At 46.8% G+C, this 23,862-nt stretch overlaps 1 protein-coding gene across 3 annotated transcripts; it reads right to left on the bottom strand.

The window, feature by feature from the left end:
- Positions 1-6,491: 6,491 nt before the first annotated feature.
- Positions 6,492-23,527, bottom strand: LOC128275451 (very long-chain-fatty-acid--CoA ligase bubblegum). Of its 3 annotated transcripts, none has more exons than XM_053013949.1 (9): positions 23,156-23,527; positions 14,419-14,884; positions 14,142-14,352; positions 8,912-9,013; positions 8,435-8,835; positions 7,911-8,361; positions 7,579-7,848; positions 7,385-7,505; positions 6,492-7,311 (listed from the first exon to the last, which is right to left on the bottom strand). In XM_053013949.1, the coding sequence occupies exons 2-9, from the start codon at positions 14,820-14,822 to the stop codon at positions 7,241-7,243; spliced, it is 2,031 nt and encodes a 676-aa protein (XP_052869909.1). In that variant the 5' UTR covers positions 14,823-14,884; positions 23,156-23,527; the 3' UTR covers positions 6,492-7,240. The 3 variants fall into 3 exon arrangements, with proteins under 3 accessions (XP_052869909.1, XP_052869911.1, XP_052869910.1); XM_053013951.1 differs by lacking the exon at positions 23,156-23,527 and adding an exon at positions 20,200-20,218; XM_053013950.1 differs by lacking the exon at positions 23,156-23,527 and adding an exon at positions 19,193-19,393.
- Between the last annotated feature and the right edge of the window lie 335 nt (positions 23,528-23,862).

Genomic DNA, 23,862 nt, shown 5'->3' with positions numbered 1-23,862 from the left:
GAGCCATCGACAGAAGTACGATGATCAACGCTGTCCACTGACAAAAAGCGCAGATACGTTACCATGTGACCTATGCAATGTACTCCTACTGAGTAAACCTTGTTCAGAGTTCCGGACCAACTCATCTAAACACTCACTCAAGAAGGACGGTATCAATCGGGTTGGGAACTATTGAGGTATTTCCACACCACGCGTAAATGAATTGCTTTCGGTAATAATTAATCGATTACATCCCCCGTCAATCGTCCAGCTGAACCCAAAAGTTTAACCGATGAAATGTTGTGCTCCGAAAGCAATCGAAACACATTAACGGGCCGGCGCAGCATAGAAATCACCGAATTTCGGCCGCGCTCGACCGGATGCTCCCAACGGCCAGTGTTAATAATTAATCGCCCCGCCGTGGTTCGACTTTCGGCAAGTCCATCGTAAAGCGACGAACTGTGGTACTTTGCAGATCTAATTTCCGCCTCCGTGGAATGGTGCCACTCGGAGGGCGCATCATCCCCGGCAACTGCATGAGCCCTAATTATTGAGAACTTTCCGTGGATTTGCTGGACGCGAGCGCGAGAAAGGTTCCCCGTGGCAGCATCCGGCTACCAGAGCTAAAGATTGCGAATAAATGAAACAACCGTTCCGCGACCGTGGTCAGATAATTAAATCACGCCGTGCGGTTCGTAGGATCGAACGTGCCAACGTGGGTTCGGAATGAAAGTTTCTATTTCCTTCGACCGCGAACTTTGATCTCTCATCGGAAGCCCCAACGCATGTGCGGATCTTGACTTCCGCACTTGAACTGGCTGGTGATGATGTGGATTGTTATCCTATTCTCAGTCAGATTGGGACATTTGATGAGTCAACTTGAGCATCGATTAGTATTGTATTTCTAATGTATAACACATCAGTAACTAAAGTATCTAAGAGTGAAGAACTTACACATCGCAAACATAGGCAATGAAACAATTACAACTGCTTTACACATAAATATGGCCCAAGTATGCTCTCTGTATGGTTGCAGCCTCAATGTTTTTTTTTAATATCTTGAATTTTAGTATCGTCTAGAATACTCTGGAAACCATTAAATTTCTCCTGAACTAAGGTTGAGCATGTTTCAGAAATAAACTAATAGTTGTCAGCACTCTTCTCTATTGGAATCGCTTTGTTTTAATGAAGCTTTCTCCGTTTAGGTGATACTTAAATTGCTGCAAAAGACGCACATGAACTAATTTTTAGCCGTTTTAACGAGCGCGCTCGTAATTTCGTTCCGTCAAGAAGACTTTTCCGATTATATGCTTTTTCCCACAAATTCCCCCGATTCTCGTAGAAACGTGTAATTTTTGTTTCATTTGCATCTTATTTCGACCATCCATTAGCTGGATCGAGCGAAGAAAATTAACTTCACACAAATCTTCGTCCTCAACCCCCCTTGTCACTTGCCACTCGGCGGAAGTTCCGCGTCCAGCGTCGGCATTCCGGCAAACGTTGATTTGCTAATGAAAATGAGCGCAACATGAACTTTGCTTCGAGAAAAGAGTTTTATTGCCCATCCATTCCGTCGTCCAAATCCCTTCCATTGCCATCTATCTTCATGCTGGCCGATTAAGAGGCAAAAGTCTCCGGAAGCTCCTTCCACCAGTGTGTGTGTGTGTGTGTGTGTGTGAAACTCGAATGTGGAAAATTTTGGGGAAGGCACGAAAACCAGGCAACGAGCGGGAACCGAAGGCGATTGCACGCGGTTCCGGTTGGAAAGTTAGCGAGAAGCTCGTTTCCGCGCTACTAGTCCAACAGGGATTATGCCAACCGTGCCAATTATGCTAGGGCAAGCTCCTTGATTCTCCCACACGGACTTCATGGTGGTCCGGAATTTCACCCTTTTCGGGGTTCTGTTTAGTTCAAAGCGTACAAAACACGTGTGCCAACGGATGTGGCAATGGACGATGCTGGGGAGCGTTTCTCAATGATCGGAACTAGTTGCAAAGAATTTCATTTTTACCAACGCCCCAACACTCTCGCACTCCAGCGAGATACCTTAAACATCTACCAGCTTGAATACTGCAACAGAACTAATATAGTTACACACCCGAAACCATATCCCGTACACGTGCCACGGGCCACATCCGCCGCACCGATGTTCCCACGATAGCAGCGCAGCGGTCAACGGACAATTCGGTGCGTCAGCATTATTCATTCAGACAAAACCAGACCAGGCCCCCCCCCGAAAGGTTAGGTTCGATAGGTAGAAGTAAGGAATCGGTTTAGAATTAAGAAATTGAAATGTAAAAGAAGTAGGAATAAACAGTTCGTATTTGAAACTCATAATTATATTTCCTAATAACAATAAGACCTCTTTGCGTTCAACCGCTGGCGAACGACCAATCGATAACGAGTTAATTGAGCTGGTGCAGGAAAGTTACACCAGAATTTGCTGAACTTTCAGGTGTTGTTTTCCTCATCCCGGTTACGTAAACTTTGCATCTGTACTTTGCAGCGAACCTTCAGCGTGATTCGTTCGTGTTCTAATGTTTTCGTAGCACGTCTCCAAATTTCATACAATAAGCAGACCTGTCTAGCCCTAGCTACGTTGTTGGCTACAAATTTTAAAGTCCATTAAACATTTTCTACCCCATATCGAGTTTCCGGTGAGTCGTTGAGTGGCTGTTACCCGAACGCCATGGCTGGACCGACAAAAAAAACATGAAGGCTTAACTTTGGTCTGGTTTGTGAGTAGGAATCAAAATACGAGAGGGATCAGAGTTTCAAAAGAATACTCGAACCGTTGGCACTCTCTCGCCAACCCCTCGCCAGAATGGGCGTTGTTGGGCGCGAAAACTCGATGCCGAGGGTACTTCGGAATGGACTTCGGGACAGGCATATTTGTTATTGTTACCCTCTCGGAGTTCCGGTGACCCGGATGCCAATGCCGAAGCTCGGCCCCGCCAATCCGCACGCTTAATCTCCGGTGCACTCTGCTCCAACCTCCTCTATCGGCCTTTTGTTTGGTTTTCCCGAGGCCTCCGAAGCCTGCTGGGATCCCGGCGCCCCGGCCTTCGGGACCCTGTAGTACTTCCGGCTGAAGCGCGGGCACAGAAGCGACCGGGAATTTGTTTTCCCATCGAAGACGATGGCCACGAACGACGATGTTGATAGTTTACCATTTTCTTCCCATAATGGCGCTCCCTGGAGACTCTGGGGCACTCGTTTTCTTTTTCCCCTCTTTCGACGGCCAGACCGCTCGAACGAAAGGATTATAACCAAGGAACAGAGACTGGACCTAGACAAACCGTAGCCGTGCTTCACAAAACGGCGAAAAAAGTGGAAACGTCGATATTGTCACACTACCACGGCGGAGCGGTTGGTGTTGAAAAGTGTACTTCCAAACCTATTACGAATGAGCCATGAGAAATGGAACCACTTCGGAAGCCACTCACATAGACCAACCGGAGCGAAATTGAATGGAAGAGCGGCATCCAAAAAAAAAACACGATATGGCTGCGAGCCAGAAAATGGAGCTAATCAACCAATCGGGACACAGAAAAAACAAACGCTGGGTCAAAAGTGTAATCCGCTTTTTGGACTACGACAACCATAAAGCCGGATAACGGATGATCGCTTCACGGATAACGGATGATTCAACGCTATCGAAACGTTCCAGCCTCCAGGCAGCTAGTAGCTTAGGTTCTAATTGTTAAAGTATCTAAATCCCTTCAGCCCATTTAACGTATCGCAAGCGATAGACCACCGAGCAAGGCGCAAGAAAATCGGTCTCCGCGGCTTGTTCTGAGCCTTTCCACGGAAATTGATTAAAATTGTACATTTAATTGGCTGAAATCCAAGCTCATTTGCTTATCTCGTTACTCAATTTAAACTATTTCCTTGCTTCAGCCACGGCACTGAGGATAGGACCCACCTTCCTTCCCACCACCTCCGATGTAAATCGTCGAAATGGATCCGCTTCCGCAATCCGGCAATCCGTTTTTCCAGCTTTTCCACTCCACTGGACGAGCGAAACGGGCAACGGAACGAACCGACCAGCGCAGAAACCGAAGCGCCAGTACAAAAGGATCGGTGGCTGTGGAGAACATGGAGAATGTTTCGCTTTTCCTACAGCTTAAACTACTAATTGATTTATTCGCTTTCCGCATGCCTCTGGTGCTGGTTTTAAAGAGTTTTCCGGCCGCTTGTTTTTGCCTTCCTTATACTGGCTCCATTCGCTATTTCGCGTTTGCTAACGGGTTGGCTGTTTGCTGTTTTTCTCTCTTTGCATGCGAACCTCTAACGACGTTATGCTAAACCGTCCTAACGACGCACATCCTCGGGCATCTACGGGACGATCCGAAACGGTCATCATCGCATCGACGAACGAAACGAACGCCGCCGCAATGGTGAGGTGTTTGGGCACATACTAACTAACGATAATTTTGATCACGGGTTGGAACTACAATAAAAAACTATCCATCAAACACTTCGCGGTTCGCGTGCAAATGTCACCTGCGGACGAGGCCACAACACCTTCGGTCGCTGCCTTCTTTGGTTGCCCAAACATTCGACGATCGGTGGCGATGATGTCCATCGCCCGATGTCGGTCACGTCATGCCGGGATGCGGTCCGATTTGCAACGTTGGGTCCTTCCCGTTACTCCTTCAATGGTGGACCGACAGCTAGAGTACAACATTCCTGACGAACGTGATGTCGCCATCAGCAAGGCGATGGAAGCAAATAGAAGCGAGATGGAGGCAAAATTGTGATTAAATCGGAAAACAAGAATCGTGGCTCGTGCGTAGATCATCCGTCTGTGTTGCACCGATCGATCGGTTTCTACGCGATAGACGTCAGTTACAACCAGCAACTTGAGTGCAAAACTTTAATGGTCGGCTGTGTCCGTTCTAGTTATAATAAATAAATGATAATAGAAGAATCCCAATAATCGGTCACCAAAGTATGTTTCTTTACAATTCCTAATTCCGAAGAAACGCATGGTTTGAAATGATCCTGTTTGGGTTTGTACCGTGTAACGATTTCTGAAGGATTAAGAAGCTACTATTGATCCAATTACATTCGGTTTTCTTTTACTGCGGAAGCAGATCAGGAGATCAAAAGGTGAGACATAGATCAGAAGATCTCTGTCAAATGAACATTTTTCGAATCGAAGTTCTTCGAAATGTCCTGTTTGATTGATGCAATAAAAAAAATTACCATCGGAGACAGAGAACGATCGGGCTAGTTCCAAAGACGGTTTCAAATTGTAACAAATACCCACCGAGTGAAACAAGTCAACAAACGATATAAATTACCAGCACGAGTTGTAAACGAACATATCATCAATTTCAAATAGATTCATTGCCCCAAGGTTCTCTTGTGGTGATTCCTGTTCAACAGGATTACTTTACATTGTATTGTATTTCACACGCAATGCTATGCTAAAAATCCAAGTAGTGTAATAAACCACATTTGTATAATTATACGAAACAATTTGAAACAATTAACTAATATCTATGCATTTCCAGTTTTTATTGTCCATTTATTACGTTATTCACTTCACAGACCCATTTCACCTCAAACTCGATGAAGAAACGCTCTTTGGAGGGCAATTCCCCATCATTTTCAGGGCAGGCCATCATTTCCAGAGTGATTGAATAGTAGAATCTTCTGCCATTGTTATTAAAATACAAAATATCCGCAGTAGAAATCTGGCAACCAAGAACGTTTTAGCAAATCATTTGATGTCAATAGACATTACGGCTTTGCGTTAGCATTCCCCAGCTCCAGAGAGAATCGTTTCTTCACGCGAAAGTTTTGTCGGAATAGGTGTAGTCTAACTTTCGAGAGCGGACGATACCCAACATCCGATTGGGTTGGTCAAAAGATAAAGGAAATCGTCTTCTCTCCTTTCACCCCAAGGACCTTCGTTCTCCCACCCTAGGGCACGCTGAACAATGCTGCAATGCTTCAGGCATGCAAAATTAGCTTACCAACTTTGAACCGAGCAAAGACCTCTGCCTTGTTCGTCCATACACTTTCCACTGGCTTCCGGGCAGCCAGAGCAGGAACGGCAGGGCTCGCCCAAGATTCCGAAAATTAAATGCAAATTAATCGACCCCATTCCGGTCGATCGATAAAGCAAACCGTTGTCCGTTCCCACAAACCGGTACCCATGGCGGATTTCTTCGAGACAGTGAGTGCCAGGGCCGTACAAAGATACTCCATTTTTATCTACCCGGAAATTCGATTTATACTTCCCGGCAAAGGGACGCTTTAACGTTGAACTTTCCAACCCGAACTCCTGTGCCCTCGGGGCAAAGAAAACTAGTGGCCATTGTTCGATTCTCACTCCGTGCCTCTGCCGTGCGACTCTGTGGGGTCGGCAGGAGTTAATCCACAACCCAAACAGAACAAACCAAACCCTCTTACCGTACCAAACCCTCTGCACAGCGACAAATGTATAAAACTCATACGGAACTGTAGTAAAGAAAACCAATAAATGAAGTGGGTTCGATTTTTGTAGAAAGTGTGTGTATTGCTTTATTACTAAACCGTATCAAAAAAGTTTTCCTGCAGGGGATTTCAGTCAGCTGAGCAAACACATGCTTTTATTTACAACAACTTGTGTGTTCATGCCATACGTATCGTCAGCCACCCCAGGGTGGTCGGGTTCGGAACGGGGCTGAAGGATGTACAGCACTAAATGCAACATGGCTACAAATGCGTCGAATCTTTGTACTCCGTATCAGCGGTAGAGGAAGGCCCATTTTGCGCACGTCGCAGAGTCGGAATGTTACCCGAATTGCACTTGGGGATAACTATATTTTTGCTAGATCCGTCGCGAAACCTTCTAAATAATATCACCAAACTTCTAGGATAATCAAAACAATGGGGAAAAAACAAAGAAAATAACGAAACTCTTGGAATGATACTCAGAGCAGTTCAACAAAAATATTAACTAGCACCTGTCCGAGAAAGCCTTTAACGGAACAGACTTAATTCTAACATTCAGACTACGGTGGAGGACACTTGTTTGCCAACGCGCCACCGTTCTAAACAAAGTAGTGTTATACTTGTCCCATCGATGTTTGAGCAAATAAGATATGGCTTCTAAAGGGTGATTGGAGAAAAGACTATGCTGAGTGCACGCAAGCAACTTTAAACAGCATACGAAACGGAACGGTAAAGAGCACTTAAATCAAGTGGGAAATTACATAAAAACAAGTGACAAACGTGACATAAATTGATCAGCACCGGGTGCACTTCAGTAGAACTTCTCAATGAGCTCCTTATTCGCCTCCACCACAACATTACGTTTGATCTTCAACGTAGGGCCTGTAGAATGGGAGGAAATATGAAAACATTAAAATTCCAAACTTCAGACACCGGCAGGCCAATATTTCGTTACCCAGCTCTCCACCCGGAACGGAAAAGTCTTTTTTAAGCAGAGCGAATTTTTGAATTTTTTGCGCATTCGAAGCAGCTTTCAGGTTCGCACGATCAATTCCTGCCTGGATGGCTTTGAGAACCTACAAAAAAAAAACGAATGAAAAACAAATAAGGGACTTTGCTTCCCAAACTTTCCAAGCAGAGAAAACCAACCTTCGGGCATGGGCCGGCTGCGTGAATTTCGCTCAGTTTGCTGTACTCGGCGCCCAACTCCTTCAGCGCGGTGATCGTTTCCGGTGTCAGCTCGTCCTTCGGTTCGCCGGTGTCCAGGTCCATCTGCGTCTTCAGTGTGATCAGCATCGTGAGGAACTTGCGCTTATCGCCAACCAGGAACGCGTTGCTCACGTACGGAAGCTCATTTTTGACGAGATTCTCCACGTTGACCGGTGGAATGTTTTCACCACCGGCCGTGATAATCAGTTCCTATCAAATTAGAAGCGCAACATGAAATCGGGATCGAACGCACGTGTACTATTGAGGCGCACCTTGATGCGGCCAGTAATGTAGATGAAGCCGGCCTCGTCAATGTAGCCCACGTCACCGGAATGGAACCATCCGTCTTCGTCGATAGCATCGTGCGTTTTGCCCTCCTCCCCGATGTAGCCCATCAGCACGTGACGGCCCCGCATACAGATCTCGCCATGGCCCCGCTCGTCCTGTTGGTCAATCTTCGTCTCGCGACCGCCGAGCTGTTTGCCGATCGTATCGAAGTTGTAACTGTCCGGTGCGGTCAACGAATGTGCCCCGGACGTTTCCGACAGCCCGAACGCTTCGTTGATCGGCAAGTCCAGACTCATGAAATACTTCTTCGTCTCACGGTCCATCGGAGCGGCCGCCGTGGCCAGCGTAACGCAGCGCGTCAGTCCCAGCGCGTCCTTTACCTTCGACAGCAGATAGTTCCGTACCAAGCGATACTGCCACGTGTTGGTGGGTTTTCTGCGCGTACCGAAGCACCGAAGATGGGTTGATTAAAAAACGTAACTACACACCAACATGTCAGCAAACGTACCCTTCCATCGTATCGAGATGGTGCTGCAGCGCAACGCTTTTGGCCCACCCGGCGATCAGCTTCCGGGCGGAGCTACTTTGTGCACCAACCGCCAGCATCTTCTCCTGAATCTTCTCGTAAACCCGCGGCACTCCCAGCATGCGTGTGGGTTTGGCCTCCTGCAGCGTGCTCAGCAGCGTGCCCTTCATGGCGTCCTTGTCGGCGAAGTAAACGGTGCAGGCGAACTGAAGAGTCAAGAATATGTCCACCATCTGGGCGGCCACGTGGCTCAGCGGAAGAAACGACACCAGCACTTCCTCGGCGTGCCGGATCTGATGAAGTCGCTTGCCGATCGAGTACGAGTCCCAGGTGAGACTGTCGTGACTCAGCATCACACCCTTCGGATTACCGACCGTTCCGGACTGCCGTGGGGAAAAAGAGCAAAACGAGATCACTGTAATGGAATTAGAATCACCATCTGGCGAAATGTTTCCTCACCGTGTACACCAGACAGCAGCACTGATTGATGGCAATATTGGCTAAGCGATTGTTGAACTCCTCCTCGACGTCTCCGACGTCCATCTCCTCCAGTTCCGACCACTACACGGAGCGGCACGGATGGTAGTGGGATTCCCATCGATCACCGATGATTAAAGCGTAGCGGTAGCATGCAAAAGGGAGATATTATATGGAAAGTATTAAACCCATTTTGTCACGCCTCTTATTGAGACATAAAGTTTACGTCGATATCGAGCAGCTTCAAGATGGGGCAAAGAAACGTCGTATCATTTGCCTTCATCACACGTCCCGCCAAATGATGGCGATGATTGTAATGCAAATTACAAAAACCATAACAATTGTCCCCGAATGCTGGGGCCAAAAGACGCAAAACTTCAACCCGTTCGCCTGGGCTGAACAATACAGCGGAATAAAATGAGCGGCAGTATTTTCATTAAATGAATTGAATAAATTGCGTGAAAACCCTGCGGGAAACCGGCCCGCAACCATCCCCTGGCGAATGATTCGCCTTGGGACCATCCCAAAGATCCCATCGAATCGACCAAACGGCGAAAAATCAACGAAACGCTAAAAGCTAAAAACAGGAAAGAAGTCGGCCCACAGCGTTATTGGTCGTTGCGCTGCAGTCAGGTCACGAACTGGTACGAATTCATTCCGCGTTCCGTGACGGCGTGACGATTCCGGCTCGAGTGAATGAGCACGGAGCGCTCCCGGAAAACCACCGACAGCCGACAGTGTCTGTATGGCAACCCACGCGGCTCCTAGCTGTGGTTCTGCAACTATTGCGAACTATGAATTGAAGTCGGGACGGGAAGACAAAGGAACACGCGGTCCATTTCCGGCGGTTGACGGCCAGCCTACGACGCGGGAGGAATGAAACTACGGAACGGACCATTTCGGACGGACCCTACCCTACTTCCGGTTGTAAGTCTATAAACTGCATCGACGAACTCGGCCACGACCCACACGGCCACAGTCCGAACTATGTCCGGACAGTCAACGGGAATGGACCACTCCTTATAACGTTCCGTCACAAAACTCGACGCGAATCAGCTGCCGTCTGGACCGGCCCCCAAAAAGGACACAAGAAGCTGAACCAGGGCTGGACAAATGTGCCACCACAAAGTCGCGGAAGACGTTCGTCGAAAGCAGTCCGGCCAAGAACCGGACGATACGAGTGCAATAAATCAAACTAATCAACCGTCGAGCTGAGCTGCGCGGCGGATGCGGCGAAAGTAATATTCCTCAAAGACAAGCGCTTCGCAAGGATACTTCGGTTGGTGCCCCAAGTACACTTGTTGTCCGTTCGTTCGGCCTGCAGAGCGCCGCGCCATGGTAACCGTAATTTCATCGCGGGCAGTCCGGCAACGGTGCGATACGCCACTCAAGCGAATATCAATCATGTGCGAAGAAAAATTGACTATTTGTAGCCGCGTCGTTGCCTGGCAACCCGGCCGGCCCGAGGGTTTTGGGCGGACCGCGTGCAGACGTCGGGACGAAATGTGGACTTGATTGGATTGCCACAGTACACCACTTGAACCGTGCGCCACCGTGCGTCTCCATCTCGAAGCGGGGCGGAAACGAAGACGGAATCGAAGCGACAAGTACGTGTGGAGTTTCTGCAATGCCAACACGGGATCGACACGGGGCCGTCCTGTGTCTGCTGCTGCTGCTATGAATCGCTAACAATTTGCCTGCCAGTGCTCGCTGTGGGGCCCGGAAGCAGGGCGGAACCATGCCATCGGGATGCGATGATTTATTTTGCACGATTATTTATGATATACCGTAAGCGCTTTGTGGGAATTTTCCGAAAAACCAGTGCCTCAGTGCTCCTAAACGGATTCTTGGTCGCCCGAGTTCTCGGGTCGCGGGTCCCAGCCAACCGCCCAACCAGAAAGCGGTGCGAAAATGTATGAAAAATGTAGCAAACGTAGCAGGAGCCGGGAGTCGTGAGGACATTTTTTTTTTTCACCAACAAAACGGCCAAACGGTTCGTACTTTAACACTGTAACAGTTACGATGCTGATGGCGATGGCGATGTTGTTGTTGGTCCTGGTGATGATGATGATGATGCTGCGTGCCATCGAACAATATCGACCTCCGCAGTCCGATGCCAAGCGGCCAACTGGCAAAGGTGTTCGTGGCAGGAAGCGGATGGAACCCTTGGAACCCCCACCCTCCCACCCGTCGACGGCATCCCACCGAGTGTCGTGTGCGGAGCATAATGTTACGTGTACCTTTTTTTATATCCAACCGAGCGCGTGTGTCAGGAAAACTTTACACCACAGGAATTTGTTGCTTCTTATTTTCACCCCGCTACGCGTAACGTCGGTGGGGCCTGAGGTCCGTGAACCGGTGTGCCGGTTTACAGCATGACGCCATGTCGATGGCACTGCGGATAGTAAAAATGCGTCAACATCGCAGCAGCAGCAGTAGCAGCTGTTATCATCGTTAATGTTGTGACCTGCAGCTGCCGTTTCGTTACCACCCACCGGGTGGTGGGGCAGACAAAACCCGGAACCATCATAAATGGCCCATGAATGGCTGCCCCACTAGCAATGGCAGATGTTGCCACCAGTCTTCGGTTAAACCAGTTTGCTTAGGTCATGTCGCGTGATTAATGATGCCTTTTACTGTGCCCCCCAATGTGTCGCAATCTTCGACATCGTGGACCTCAAACACACACTAATCGTTGCTCGATTTCCGTCAATCTGCATATCATACCCGAGCCCAGCCCTTATGGACAACATTGTTGCTCGCATCGAACGGGTCTGTTAGTTTATTTGAATGCAACAATAGCGAATGGACAAAAGAAGGTAACGAAGCAAATGGTAGATCCTGACTAACAGCTAGACACAATCGGGCCGCGGACGCGCCAAAACCGAAACACGAAAGTGCCGATCAGCTTAGAACCCGATCCACTTTGGGGATCCTTGGCACAGCTACCGTTGGCAGCCGGCATAGTTTTGCAGTGTCAGCGCTTAGTTTTCGCTTGCTTTCATACGGATCCGATTCACTAATTCTAAAGACTGGAAATCAAATTTCCATCGTGCGAACAGTACGTGGCAATTTGCAAATTAAGTTTCCGCAGCCTCCGGTGCTGGCTGAACGAATCGCCAGCACGCATAGCTCTGGAAAAACGGGCGCGAGCCCATTCACTATGGCGCAAAAGGCGGACATTGGGCAATCTCAAAGTATAAGGATTTTGGACGTATTTTCTTAAAATAGATAATTCAACTACGACCAATCCAAATTTTTAGCCTTCTGTGTTGTGTAGATTTCGAGAATGGATCTGTTGTTTGCACGGTCTTCAAACGATAATGTACCTTTATTATAAATCATTAGAAAAGTAATAGATGCTTCTTTGATATAAATAACTGAATATTTATATTTCTTGTGAACATTGCGAAAAAAATACATTTTTCCAGGTAGTACAGGAAAACTTTTGGTCCGCCTCAACAAGGCATTAAAATTAAAATTTAGAATATTTCCAATGTCTTAAGCAAGTTTCACATGCTGATGTTTGCTAGCTTGATCGCTACGGTTGTTTAAAGAAAACACTTTTAAAAAAATTGCTACAATATTTAAGTTTGATTCGAACCTTATCAAATAAGTGACCTTATCAAAGTGAATGTCCTTGGAGATGGCGTAAAAGAAGAAAATTATAAGGCCTAACATGTTAAGACGCGTACGACGTTAACTTCTTAAGAAGTAGACATTCCTTTGTATGTTAACATGCATAAGTGATAAGATGTTCATCACAATTTCGATATTTGCAGATGAATATCCATTAACTTTCATGCCAATTTCATAACTTCGACCGTTAAAAAACCTTAAAATATCGAAAAATGGCTAATTTAGTATTCCCAATCGCGTGTGTCAAACAAACAAGTTTATTCCGTCGATTTTTCCTGAACCCAATCAATGTCCGCCTGCCCCATTCCAATTCCCCATAGTGGTCATTATTGCAGAGTTTTTTCGTAGACTTTTGACTTTCGGGCGACTTCGAAGCCCGAAGCACTGAATGCTTCGAAGTCTAATCGAAGAGTGTCGAGCCATGTTGAACTACTTTTCAACTATTTCTAGCGATATCATTCATCGCTCAGCACAGTTAAGGTTAACACTTTCGCAGCTTGCACTTCGACCGTCTCGAGCTTTAGCTGGTAATTTCCTAGTGTTTCTAATTGAATTGAAAACTGGCTGTTGAATGTCTAGCTATAGTTCTGTCTAGTTCCAATTCAGCCTTAAAAACACTGCGTTAAACGACGTTAAAAAAGTGCGTCAAATTTGGCGCTTTCACAGCTTTTAACGTTCACCACGTTCGTTTTTCGTCGGCTGTCCATCGGAGAACGTGGGCCGCCTCGCCGAGGCGTGTAAATGGCAGTGAATAATTTTTCTGACCCATTTCCGTGGCCTGTCACGGAGCAGCTCCCACCGAGTCATCAACACCTATCCACGAAATCCGACACGGCCGAAATGTTTACCACGAAATTCCGACCGGCTGCCCCGACCGTGACGAAAACGGATTCACAGGGTGCACAAAACGGGACACAACAATCAAGAAGTAAAAGATGAAACGGGAAACTGCCCCCCGAAATGGGGACGGCAACACCATCGCCTTCACGAGGAACGCGAACGGGTGAAAAAAAGGTGTCATTTGGTCACACCTGGGTCATGAAAAATTTAAATGAAAAAAATGCAAATAAGGAACAAGCCCGTGAAGCAAAGAATAGGGTTGCTGGCAAGGACGAAACAATTCCTTCGCGTTGCCCAATCGTTTGAAAGATTGGAAAATGAACATTTTTTTTTTAATTTCCAACGGTTCAACGGCGGCCCACAAAATTTCTTAAAAATAATTTTAAAAAATTTAAAAGTTGTAACAAATACATACTCCTTTAATGCCCTACATTACTATCCTCTGGTAAAGAATTATTCCGAATTCCACAAATGAAATTCGGTCAACGTTGAGTGCTGTAAAAAGTACAATGTGACATGCAATAATTGACAACTTATGCCCACCAAAAGCTGTCCATTACTGTCCACGATCCACCGTAAAGAACCGCACCGAATGGTGGCGGACAACATGTGCCCAACAACCCCTCAAGCGTTTCGAGGCCGATAGCCCGAACCGAAACCAAACGTCCACTGCAACGTTTCAAATAAAAACTGCCAACTGGCATCGCTGCGGGTACTAGCTGGTGGCACTTACGCGATAGTAACCATCCTGCCGTTGGACGTATGGGGCGTACGGTGCTCTCGTTTGGATGACGGTCTTCAGATTCGGTAAATTCTGGCGGATCGAGTAAATTTTTTCCATCTGCTTTGCGTCGTCCACCACGACGATCTGGGCTCGGGAGCTCTCCAACACGTGCTGCACCGCCTCGGCCGTATTGGTCGTGTACACGCCGGTGATGATGCCCCTACAATTGCCAACGCAACATAAGCCCAATGTCCACCCTGAACTTGTACAGCCCGCACCAACTTACCCAGAATGGATCGCCGACAGTTCCGACACGAACCACTCGGGGCTGTTGAAAGCCAGCACCGCGACCGTGTGGTGCGGTTCCAGGCCGAGCTTAATAAACACCTTCGACATATGGTGGACACGCTCGCGGTACTCGCGGTACGTGATGGTTTGCCACTTTTTCTGCGCATCCTGGTACATCATGGCCGGGTGGTCGGGATGGTCGCGCACGGTGTGGTTCATCAGTTCGGGAACGGAGATGGGATTGCGCGCCGCAAGGCCCTCCTTGGCGAGGCGCAGCTTCACCGGGACGGCCGGATCAGTGCTAATGTAGCTGTCGGCAGGTAGCACGCGGCCAATCGTGGCGCTAGGCGCCGGTCCTGTCGGCGCTCCGGCCGGTTTGCCATTTGCACTTTCGCTAGACATTCTGAAGCCGTACCCGCGCTCAGCTCAGCACTGGACCACCCGTTCGCACGACGGATTTATGCCTGTTTAAAAGAAATAACAGAAATTTCATGTAATGACAACGTAATTTATTTTACGAAAGAGCTGATCAACGATAAAGGGTTGTTTCAATATTTTAAACTCAAATGGGTAGTTGAAGGGACAACAAGTTTCAATAGAAATTTGCCTTTTTTGTAGTGTTGTTTCTCAGCGACCTCAACAGAAGATCGGTTGCTGCAACTTATTTAACGCTTCATATTTTATAATAAATATAGTTGTGAAGTTTAAATATGTTGTTAATTCGACCGAACTTGTATCTTCGTCGTTCGCATCTTCTCGGCCCTCTGAAAACATTTTGATCCACCGATAAACGTTCATAATCACAGTCATCATTTCGATTTCGTTTTTCACACAAAATTGGATAAAAGATCTTTGCCAACCGTTTTTCGGATCAGAGAAAAATCGACGATGAGCCAAGACACGTCCAAGCGAAACAGTTATAAAAAATTTACTGATCACTCAAAATGATCGAACTTGTGAACTTGTGAATAAGTGAATATACTCTCGTAAATACAAAATTATTGTAACTTTTTGAACACACCACGCAAACTGAACGCTCTCGTGCCAAATAATTATCAAAGACAGGTCTCTACGAAAGATTGTAAAGGCGATCAAAGTTACTTTGAATATTTATTTATTTTCATCATACCACTCGTAGGTGTGTCCCTAGACATGGTTTACTTCATATTAGATAAATGTTCAGCAATAATTTTGTATGTATATCCTTTTTAGCCAATGCTTATGCAGGACTACTTGAGGGTGAGAACCACACAGAGTAGCTTCTCAGGCGTGTCCCATTTCGTCCAGGCTCACCTAACGAGCGGTCGTGTCTAGAGCCAAGTTTCGTGTCTTCGCAGCAAAAGAAGCTTCAGTGTTTAACGACCCATGACGTAGCTGGCTGTACGGTTGATTGATAACGTGTAATCAGTATCAGCGCATCTGGTCGCACTCAGTGCACCGCGCGATATGCAACAGTGCCTGCAGTGTAATAAATTTGGAGCATCAGATCATATGTGTGGCCCCTCGTTGCAGGGTCACACACGGCTACTTGAAAGTTCCGTCATTGCGATACTTTATCTGGGCCCCCGAACGTGGGCGTGCGAAACACGAAAGGCTAGTCGGCGGACATGGGAAGTGGCAGGCAGATGGAAGACACCCTCGTTACCCGTTTCCGGAACGACTCAATACTTCACACGAAAACTATGGCACGACAACAACGATGACGACGATGACGACGATGGTGGTGGCGGCGATGGTGCATACGCTAGCGCCTAGGAGCAGCACGTACCCAAGACTAATAGTTTGTTGCGGCTCGGTTGTGCAAGGGCTATCTTTGCCCCGCGCCCGATTCAGTTTAGTCCGCCCACTCGCAGCGCTCCTTCGGGGACCGACAATTCCGAAAAACTATCGCCCCGTTATTGCCCGTGGTCTGGAGTGATCAGCCTGAAGCCCCCGCTTTTTTGGCTCGAGCTTTAGATGATAAAATAGGATAAAATGCAGCATATGCAAGCAGAAGACGGTCCGGCTCCCGCCGCCCACGACGTCCCGTTTCGCCAAAACGGCGCAGCAGTCACTCCGAGCAGATTGTATAATCGTAAAATCCCTATTTATGAGCACCAACAGATTCCGCAGGAACCGCATGTATCTCGGGCGCGGACGCTGAAGAGAGTTCGCAAACTTTCGGCCCCCCCTTCCGTCACCGACCAACCCCCTGGCACCCGGGTGTGATCTGCCGAACCAACAGCTGGGGTTGCTTTTCACTCCGCTGGGATAACCGTTTTTGGCATGATACAACCATAAGCATGGTGAAGGACCACGATTGCAGGGGCGCATAAAAAGGGCAACCGAAACGATGTTTGCCGATCGCAGTCTAGCACAGGCTGAGCTTCTCCGTGGCGATAGATGGCGTTGCACCAGTGCGGCCAAAGTAATCCGCATACCACATCTGTTTCTCGTGACGTCCCGGACCGGTCCCGCGGATGGCTGAAGAGAAATTTCTTTGCCCTTGTTCCTTGATGTAATCCATTTTGTATGATGCAGTTTAGTCGGCTTTTTTTCTCTGTGCGGAGAAAGGAACCGAAATGTAGCCATACTGTCCCATGCTGCCAACTCGCGCCTATGCAGCAGTTTCGTAGTCACGATCATTGACCACCAAAATATTTCTCGTGGTTCAACATTTTCCGACCAAAGCAATTAAAACTTGCCCAAGCCGAATTTTCAGAAACGTGTGATAATTTCTAAGTGTCTAGTGGTACATACTATGGTTAGAAAAGGGCTTCCCAAAACGCCCCAAGGATAGAAAATAATTGAAAATCCTGGTCCTGGTGGTGCAAAAACCTGAAATGAAATTGTTCGCTTTCCGGTGATTACGAGTTGGAAAACAAGCGAAAAAAAAGCAACCCCAATGAAGTCAGTTTCAGGGCCCGATAACGTAATCAGCTGACACCTTACACTGCACAAAATTGAAATGGAAAGCGTTAATTCAGAATTAATTTATTGATTTGTTGCGCCAATGAAGGCGCTATCGTTCTCTCACGGAAGATCAGCAGTACTGTAGTGGCCTGGAGCTTGGGCTTGGGCTTAAACAAAGAGAGGGTTACCGGCAAGGGATTGGCGGCAGGGAAACACACATAATTTCGCGTTCGGCCAATTAACGATGCAATTTGGCCAAAGCCTTCACTGGGTGACAATCACGATAATGCGATAAGCGCGACGGAGGACGGACGGTGAAAATATTCGCGCCACTTTCGATAAATCGAAGTTCGGCCCTAACCGGCACGGGGCTGGTCATGCACACAGCCGAATCGGAGATAAAGTCCACCCGAAATGGATAGCATTATTTGGCAGCGGACCTGAAATTAAACATTTTATTATACATTTGCGTCACGGCGCGCGAATGGCCGGAAAGTACAGGCAACCGGCAACAAGTAAACATTCAATCATCCATCATCTGTGCATTAAATTTACTTTTTTATCACTGACCACAGACGATGGTAGGCGCATTGGCCGTCGACACTTCCGCAAAGATAATAGTAATCCCCCCGCGTAAACCTTGAGCCTTGTTTTAAGCTGCTATTGAGTTATAAAACGAAGGGTCAGACAGGACGTACGTTACGCACATCGGGGGCGATTGTCTTAACAAGCATCGTATGGAGACACACTTTCGATAATTCTGAAAATATTTCACACTTGCCAATCAAAAAAACCAATTAATCAGCAATGAGTATGTTGATGGCAAAAAACATTTAATTCTTTTCTAAGCCATGCAACTTTCTATCAATTCTCGTAGAATCAATATCCACTTGCGAGCTTAACGCAACGTAAACCACCGCGGTTGATGGTCGCAAAGGAATGCAACAAATCTTGATGTCACTGGGAAAACCTGGCAACCAGCCAAATTGCAATCAGGAGCAGCATGACTAGCCGAAAACGCAACATACGACAGCCCGGCCCGTGCCGATATAATGTACAAATCCACCATCGATAGACCATCATAATCTCGGCCCAAATCTGCCGGCCGTCCACTAACCCGTCGTCAAGCGGTCGGCCACTAACCCGATAAGCGGTCGGTTTGGTCGTTACCTTACCGGCAAATCGGCGTGAACGGCGACCGAAACACAACTTGTCGGCTTGGAAAAAAAATTGTTAAGCAGGGAAACGGACGATATTTGGGAACGTAACGCATAACGGGGTGTTGGTAAAAACAAATATGTCAACGGCTGTGCTGATAACGCAATCAACAACCTTTTGGTTGGCCTACAAGGTTATCAGGTGGTCCGCACGTACTTCTCATAGTAGTTTGTTGTTGTTTCGGGTTTGCGTTTGTATTATGCACTACATTGCCACTTGTACTATTTTTGGGGTTCTCAACAATTCCCCGAATGAAGAGCATCACTTAAATTTAGGTCCAGTAACCTTGGAAACGCAACCGGAGAATGTTTAGTGAAAGACAAAATTGGTACAGCTCTTGATCATCACTTTATACTATCGTTATCAATACAACGCAACCAAATGCACTGTGCCATTTGAACTCCACTATCAGCATAGGTACGATGAACTTTGATCTCAGGACTGCTGATCAGAGCATCGAGCTGATCAGTTACATAACGAAAAAGCAAGAATACATTTCACTTGCGCCATCTACAGATACAACCACAGCAGCAAACCAATCAATTCAACTCGTTATGCGTGGCGCTAATAATATTAATGAGTGATCAGCAAGGCAAAACTATATTTTTGAAATGAGAACCGGTGATAAGGATTCGTTTCTTGCTCAAAACGAATAAACCTACCGAGACTCTCAGCTGCCTTCTACTAATCACAGGCAGCTCCCAGCTAAGACCGAGGAACTTCGCGAGGCAACTGTACTGGGTGTTAAAAATTGAGCCAGTTTCCGTTTAGAAAACCAAATCAATCCTAAATGAGTCCAATAAAGGCACGAGCGATTTCGGCACTCCACAAACACGCACACACACACTTTCACACACGATCCAGCCCAGCTGCACGCCTCCGAACGCCACGATACCTTGTAGAGAACTGAGCGTTTAATACGGTTCGATTGTAGCACGAAAAGCAAATCACGATCACGACCCCGGCAAGCAGGGCCACCTATGGCATGTTCCGGCAGCCGGCCGGAATAGAAGTGCCTCGAAGCCCCCCACCGAATGGGCTAATCTAATCACCAATTGGTGGGCCCTCCGAAACCGTTTCCTGATAACGCAAGCCGGCGCTGCCGGTGCATCGCATCGGAGTTCACATCCAGTTCACTCATCACTAACCGAGTACGGAGCGGTTCATGTTGATCCTTTTCCTCGTAGCCCGCGGAGATGAATCGAATCCCTCACAAACCGGACCGTGGCCGTGATCGAGGGAACGAACCTTCGGTGGAAAGCAGAGGTTCGATTGTATAGTGTGTTAGACTACATAAAATCAGGGTGATAGCCGATCGGGACAACTTAATTCGTTGAAAACTAATCCAAGATCCACGAACATTTGGTAACGTCGTTATACTTGAAATTCTCCCAGTCGTTTAAAAGGTAGACAAAAACCGAAACACATATTACAAATGATTCGATTAAGTTGCTATTTTTAATCGAGGCTACCTTCAAACGATTTGTGGAAATTCCCGGATTCGTTTCATAATTTTCCACTAGAAATGCTGTATGCAGCCGTAATCTCTCTGTCGATAGGCGCTTAGCCAGACACGAACTGTTTGATAAGACAGTATTAGAAGTAGAATGCATCAGCAACCCGATCAGGGTTCTGATTATGACCATTCCTGTTCCGAAAAGTCACTTACACACTTCAATGGTTCGCTACACTTCCATCCTTGCGCAAGCCGGATTCTCGGAGAGCTCAGAACTAATCACTTTCTAATTCCCGGCTTATCGGGATTACAACCGGGGAGCGCTAATCGAAACGGCCGCTCCATAACTCAATCCACGACTACTTTGACACTTTGAGAAATCATCCTTATCATTGCCGTAGTGCGTTATACAAGTTAAACCTAAGCGATTACTAAAAAATCGAAAACTATCTAGGACTATCATTCGTTCAAGGGCTCGGTGTCGGGACCAGCAATAAGCTATCGAAACCAATCGCGACCAGCTCGTAGATAATGAGCGTACCCAGATAATAAATCATAACCAGTGTATCAACTACGCATGCACCCCAGCGTCAAGTAAAAGATAATTCTAATCAGCAGCGCTCTGCGCGCGCCTCCCTTTCGTCAGTCGGATCTTAATAACGTAACCGATGGCGTGTAGAATTTATGACGGTGCGCTTCAACAAACACTATTTTTATCGTTTCGTTTATAAAGAGAAAAAATCGTTTATTAACTGTTACGATGGAACCTTATGGAATTCTTCGTGAAATGGCATACCCACTAAATACGTCTCCCAGGTTCTAAATTATTGTCTTCGTTTGGTGGACATGTGTTTCGAACGGCTGGAAAAAGGTGCAAGGTGTAAAGGCAACAGCGACAAGAAAAGGAGAAAAAGTGTATTACTAGCCTTAAAATATATCCATTACATTGTCTTCCTTAGAATAAAACGTAAGATTTTCGATCCATCCATGTGAACCATCCCTACTCATACCTTAGGAGAATATGAAATTGCTCCCGGGGTTATTGAAGAATACATAGGTTTATGATCCCTTTTTCGTGCAAAGAAGATGCTCTGATTGATTCTGCGTATAAAATGAAATGGAAATTGCGCTTGCGTACATGGTCTGCGACGGAAACATTGATCTTGGGCTGTTGGAAGCCTATCAGACCCCAAGACATGGTGCACGATTGACCCTATCATTTTGTATGTACAATAGAATTATGAACAATGCTCCGCCAGGTAAGCCGTCGACTTATATCCTGCGTTCCGTAGTTCCCATAGCTGGTCCATTAGCTGGAATGTTGACCTACTTGTCTGCACCAATAAGAAATTCTCCGTCTTAAGGGACACAGTTGAAAGTTGAACTGACTGTAAACGTCCTGCTGCAGCTCATCGTTGCCGCCGATTTCACGACCCTCCATACTCATCAACCTTTAAATCCATCGTTGTCTTTGGCAAAGTACAGCGTAACGCCGTATAGCTTACAGTATAAAATACGTTGCTTCTCTAAAATCCCAATATTGTGAAGCTAGTTTTTTTCGGTTACCATATTATTAGTTTCTCCCGTCGTAAATAAGTCACCGTTTAACTTCTTTGCACCGTTATTGCGAACAAACGGAGACGTACACCTAAAATAATCTACCAATTGTTGGCAACGTAGATTTATAACATTGTGACTTTCATTGAATTCCGCATTGCCATCTGTAGGTGATCTTGATCTTGCTTGCGAGTGCAAAGGTCGAAAGAGATTAGTGGTCCAATATTTTCTAACCCAACGGTTTCCTTATCACTCCACGTGAAACCGGACCTCACGCGGCATACTGTGACACGTAGAGGCCACGAGCATGGCGCTCTGAAGGGCACCCACAATGTTACGGAATTACGTTGAAGCAATTATACGTGCATTGACCGCGATCGGCAAGATGTTACCCAATTTGCCCGAACGGCATTGCCAGTCAAATAGGTTGGGATATGGAGTACATGAAATCTGCATCTCCTAATTATTAACAAAAATCACACCGTCCGTCACCATCAGACGCATTAGTTTAAAAAAACACTGGACAGTGGTACGACGTCTGGTCTTCTGCTTATCGCCAAGAAACAATGAATACTGTCTTATCGGGCTGTTGTAGGCTCGTCTTATTATCTTTTACGAGACGAGTTTTAGACTCGTGATGGCGTGATGACCGTGAAAAACAAAGTTCAAATCATCCACCAGCATACGATGGAGTGAATTGTAACAAAATTATTTGGGTGGTCATTGTATATGAAAGAAATTTATGTACGTAAGCTATTTATGTAAATCAATTGCATAACGCTAGATCCAAACTAGACGCAGTTCGGAACACAGGGACACATCTGTTTAAACATCTGAAACGACTGAATCTAAGCAACGCAGCAATGTCGCAAGAAATAGCTTGTAGCAAGTGATCCTAAAAATATCATGTTTATCGCCCTATAGAGTGATAATAATTCAAAACACGCGATAAGCTAAAGTAACAGCTCTAGCTCATGCGAAGGCTAAAGAAAGAGGTTTAGAAGTAGGTTTGGCAAAACGCCACAATTTTCACGCTTCTCTAGCACGTCACCACCGCTACGCCAAACAAATCCACTGAGAGACACAAGCAGAAAGGTAAAAATAGTTGAACATTCATTCCGTTTAGTAATACGCGCGATAAGAAAAAACGCGTTGTTGCCCAGGTATGCCCATTGTTTGTCTAGGCCTTGAGCTTTGAACCTCTTCAGATATTGATTAAACCGAAACGAAACGCGTGTTGTCGGCGTATCCGCCAACACTGGGCACACGGCCACGCACTTCAACAACTACTTTGCGGTTTAAGATATTCCACCAAACTAGGCCCCCAAAAGAGCGGAATACAAAGTTGAGAAACATGCGCAAACACATGTTTTGCGACACGCGATCGACCGGCACAGAAATTGGTGCGTTCTCACGCACACACCACTGCTACTGATGCTGCACGACGGCGGAAACTCGAGGCTCGAGCCCGGGCTCTTTTGAGACCGCATGTTAAATGGTAATAAACAATTGCGCGTAGCTCCGCTTCTTTCCGAACGATTTAAACAGTCATTGGGTCACTCCGAACGTCGAACCAGTTACGGTCATTTGCTTGCAGCGAAATCACTCATACCTCCAAATTAAACGGCACAGGCCCAGACCTTGGTGTGGCCTTCGAGATTAGGTGACGACGGATCAAGGGGCACTTGAACGGTTTGATCAGATGATTTTTTTACAAAAGACGAAAAGACATCTCGACAGAAATGTTTCCCAATCACATCGAACCACTCGCGCATGAATAAAGAAACACCGATTAACACACAAGCACGTGCCCGCGCACGAGGCAGAGGGACGAAGGGTACTTTTAGGAAGTTTTCGGACGGACAGCTGACTGACTATTGCGGACTACCGCGCACGACTACCGCGGCGATCGTGGACAACCGAATGCTGGGACCGTTGAGCCTTGCGCGTTTTCGATCGCACATCATCACACTCATCTAATCGTCCGTTTGTCGTCATCGGTTTCTCTGCTACACATTGCCGTTTGCACCAGCTCATCCGTTCGCTACCGTAGTTGGGCGCTTCGGTGTCCGCAAACACTTGCCTAGGTACACAGCGCACGCGAAGACACAAAAAATGGACAAGTCACTACTAAGCCACGCGCTTCGCTCATTAGATACCCAGGTCTGCAATTATAAATGGCCCATTGTTACTCCTAGTCTACTAGGCGCCGCTCGGCTGCGCACTTAAACACGGCATCGCGAAATGTGGTTGTCGAACAAATTTTGCAGCTGCGCAGCGTCAACATGGTGGACCATTTGGAACTGTGTCATGTTGTGT

This window comes from Anopheles cruzii, chromosome 3 (assembly GCF_943734635.1).
Source record: "Anopheles cruzii chromosome 3, idAnoCruzAS_RS32_06, whole genome shotgun sequence".
NCBI classification, from domain to species: Eukaryota; Metazoa; Arthropoda; class Insecta; order Diptera; family Culicidae; genus Anopheles; species Anopheles cruzii.
This window is presented reverse-complemented; position numbering and strand designations above follow the sequence as displayed.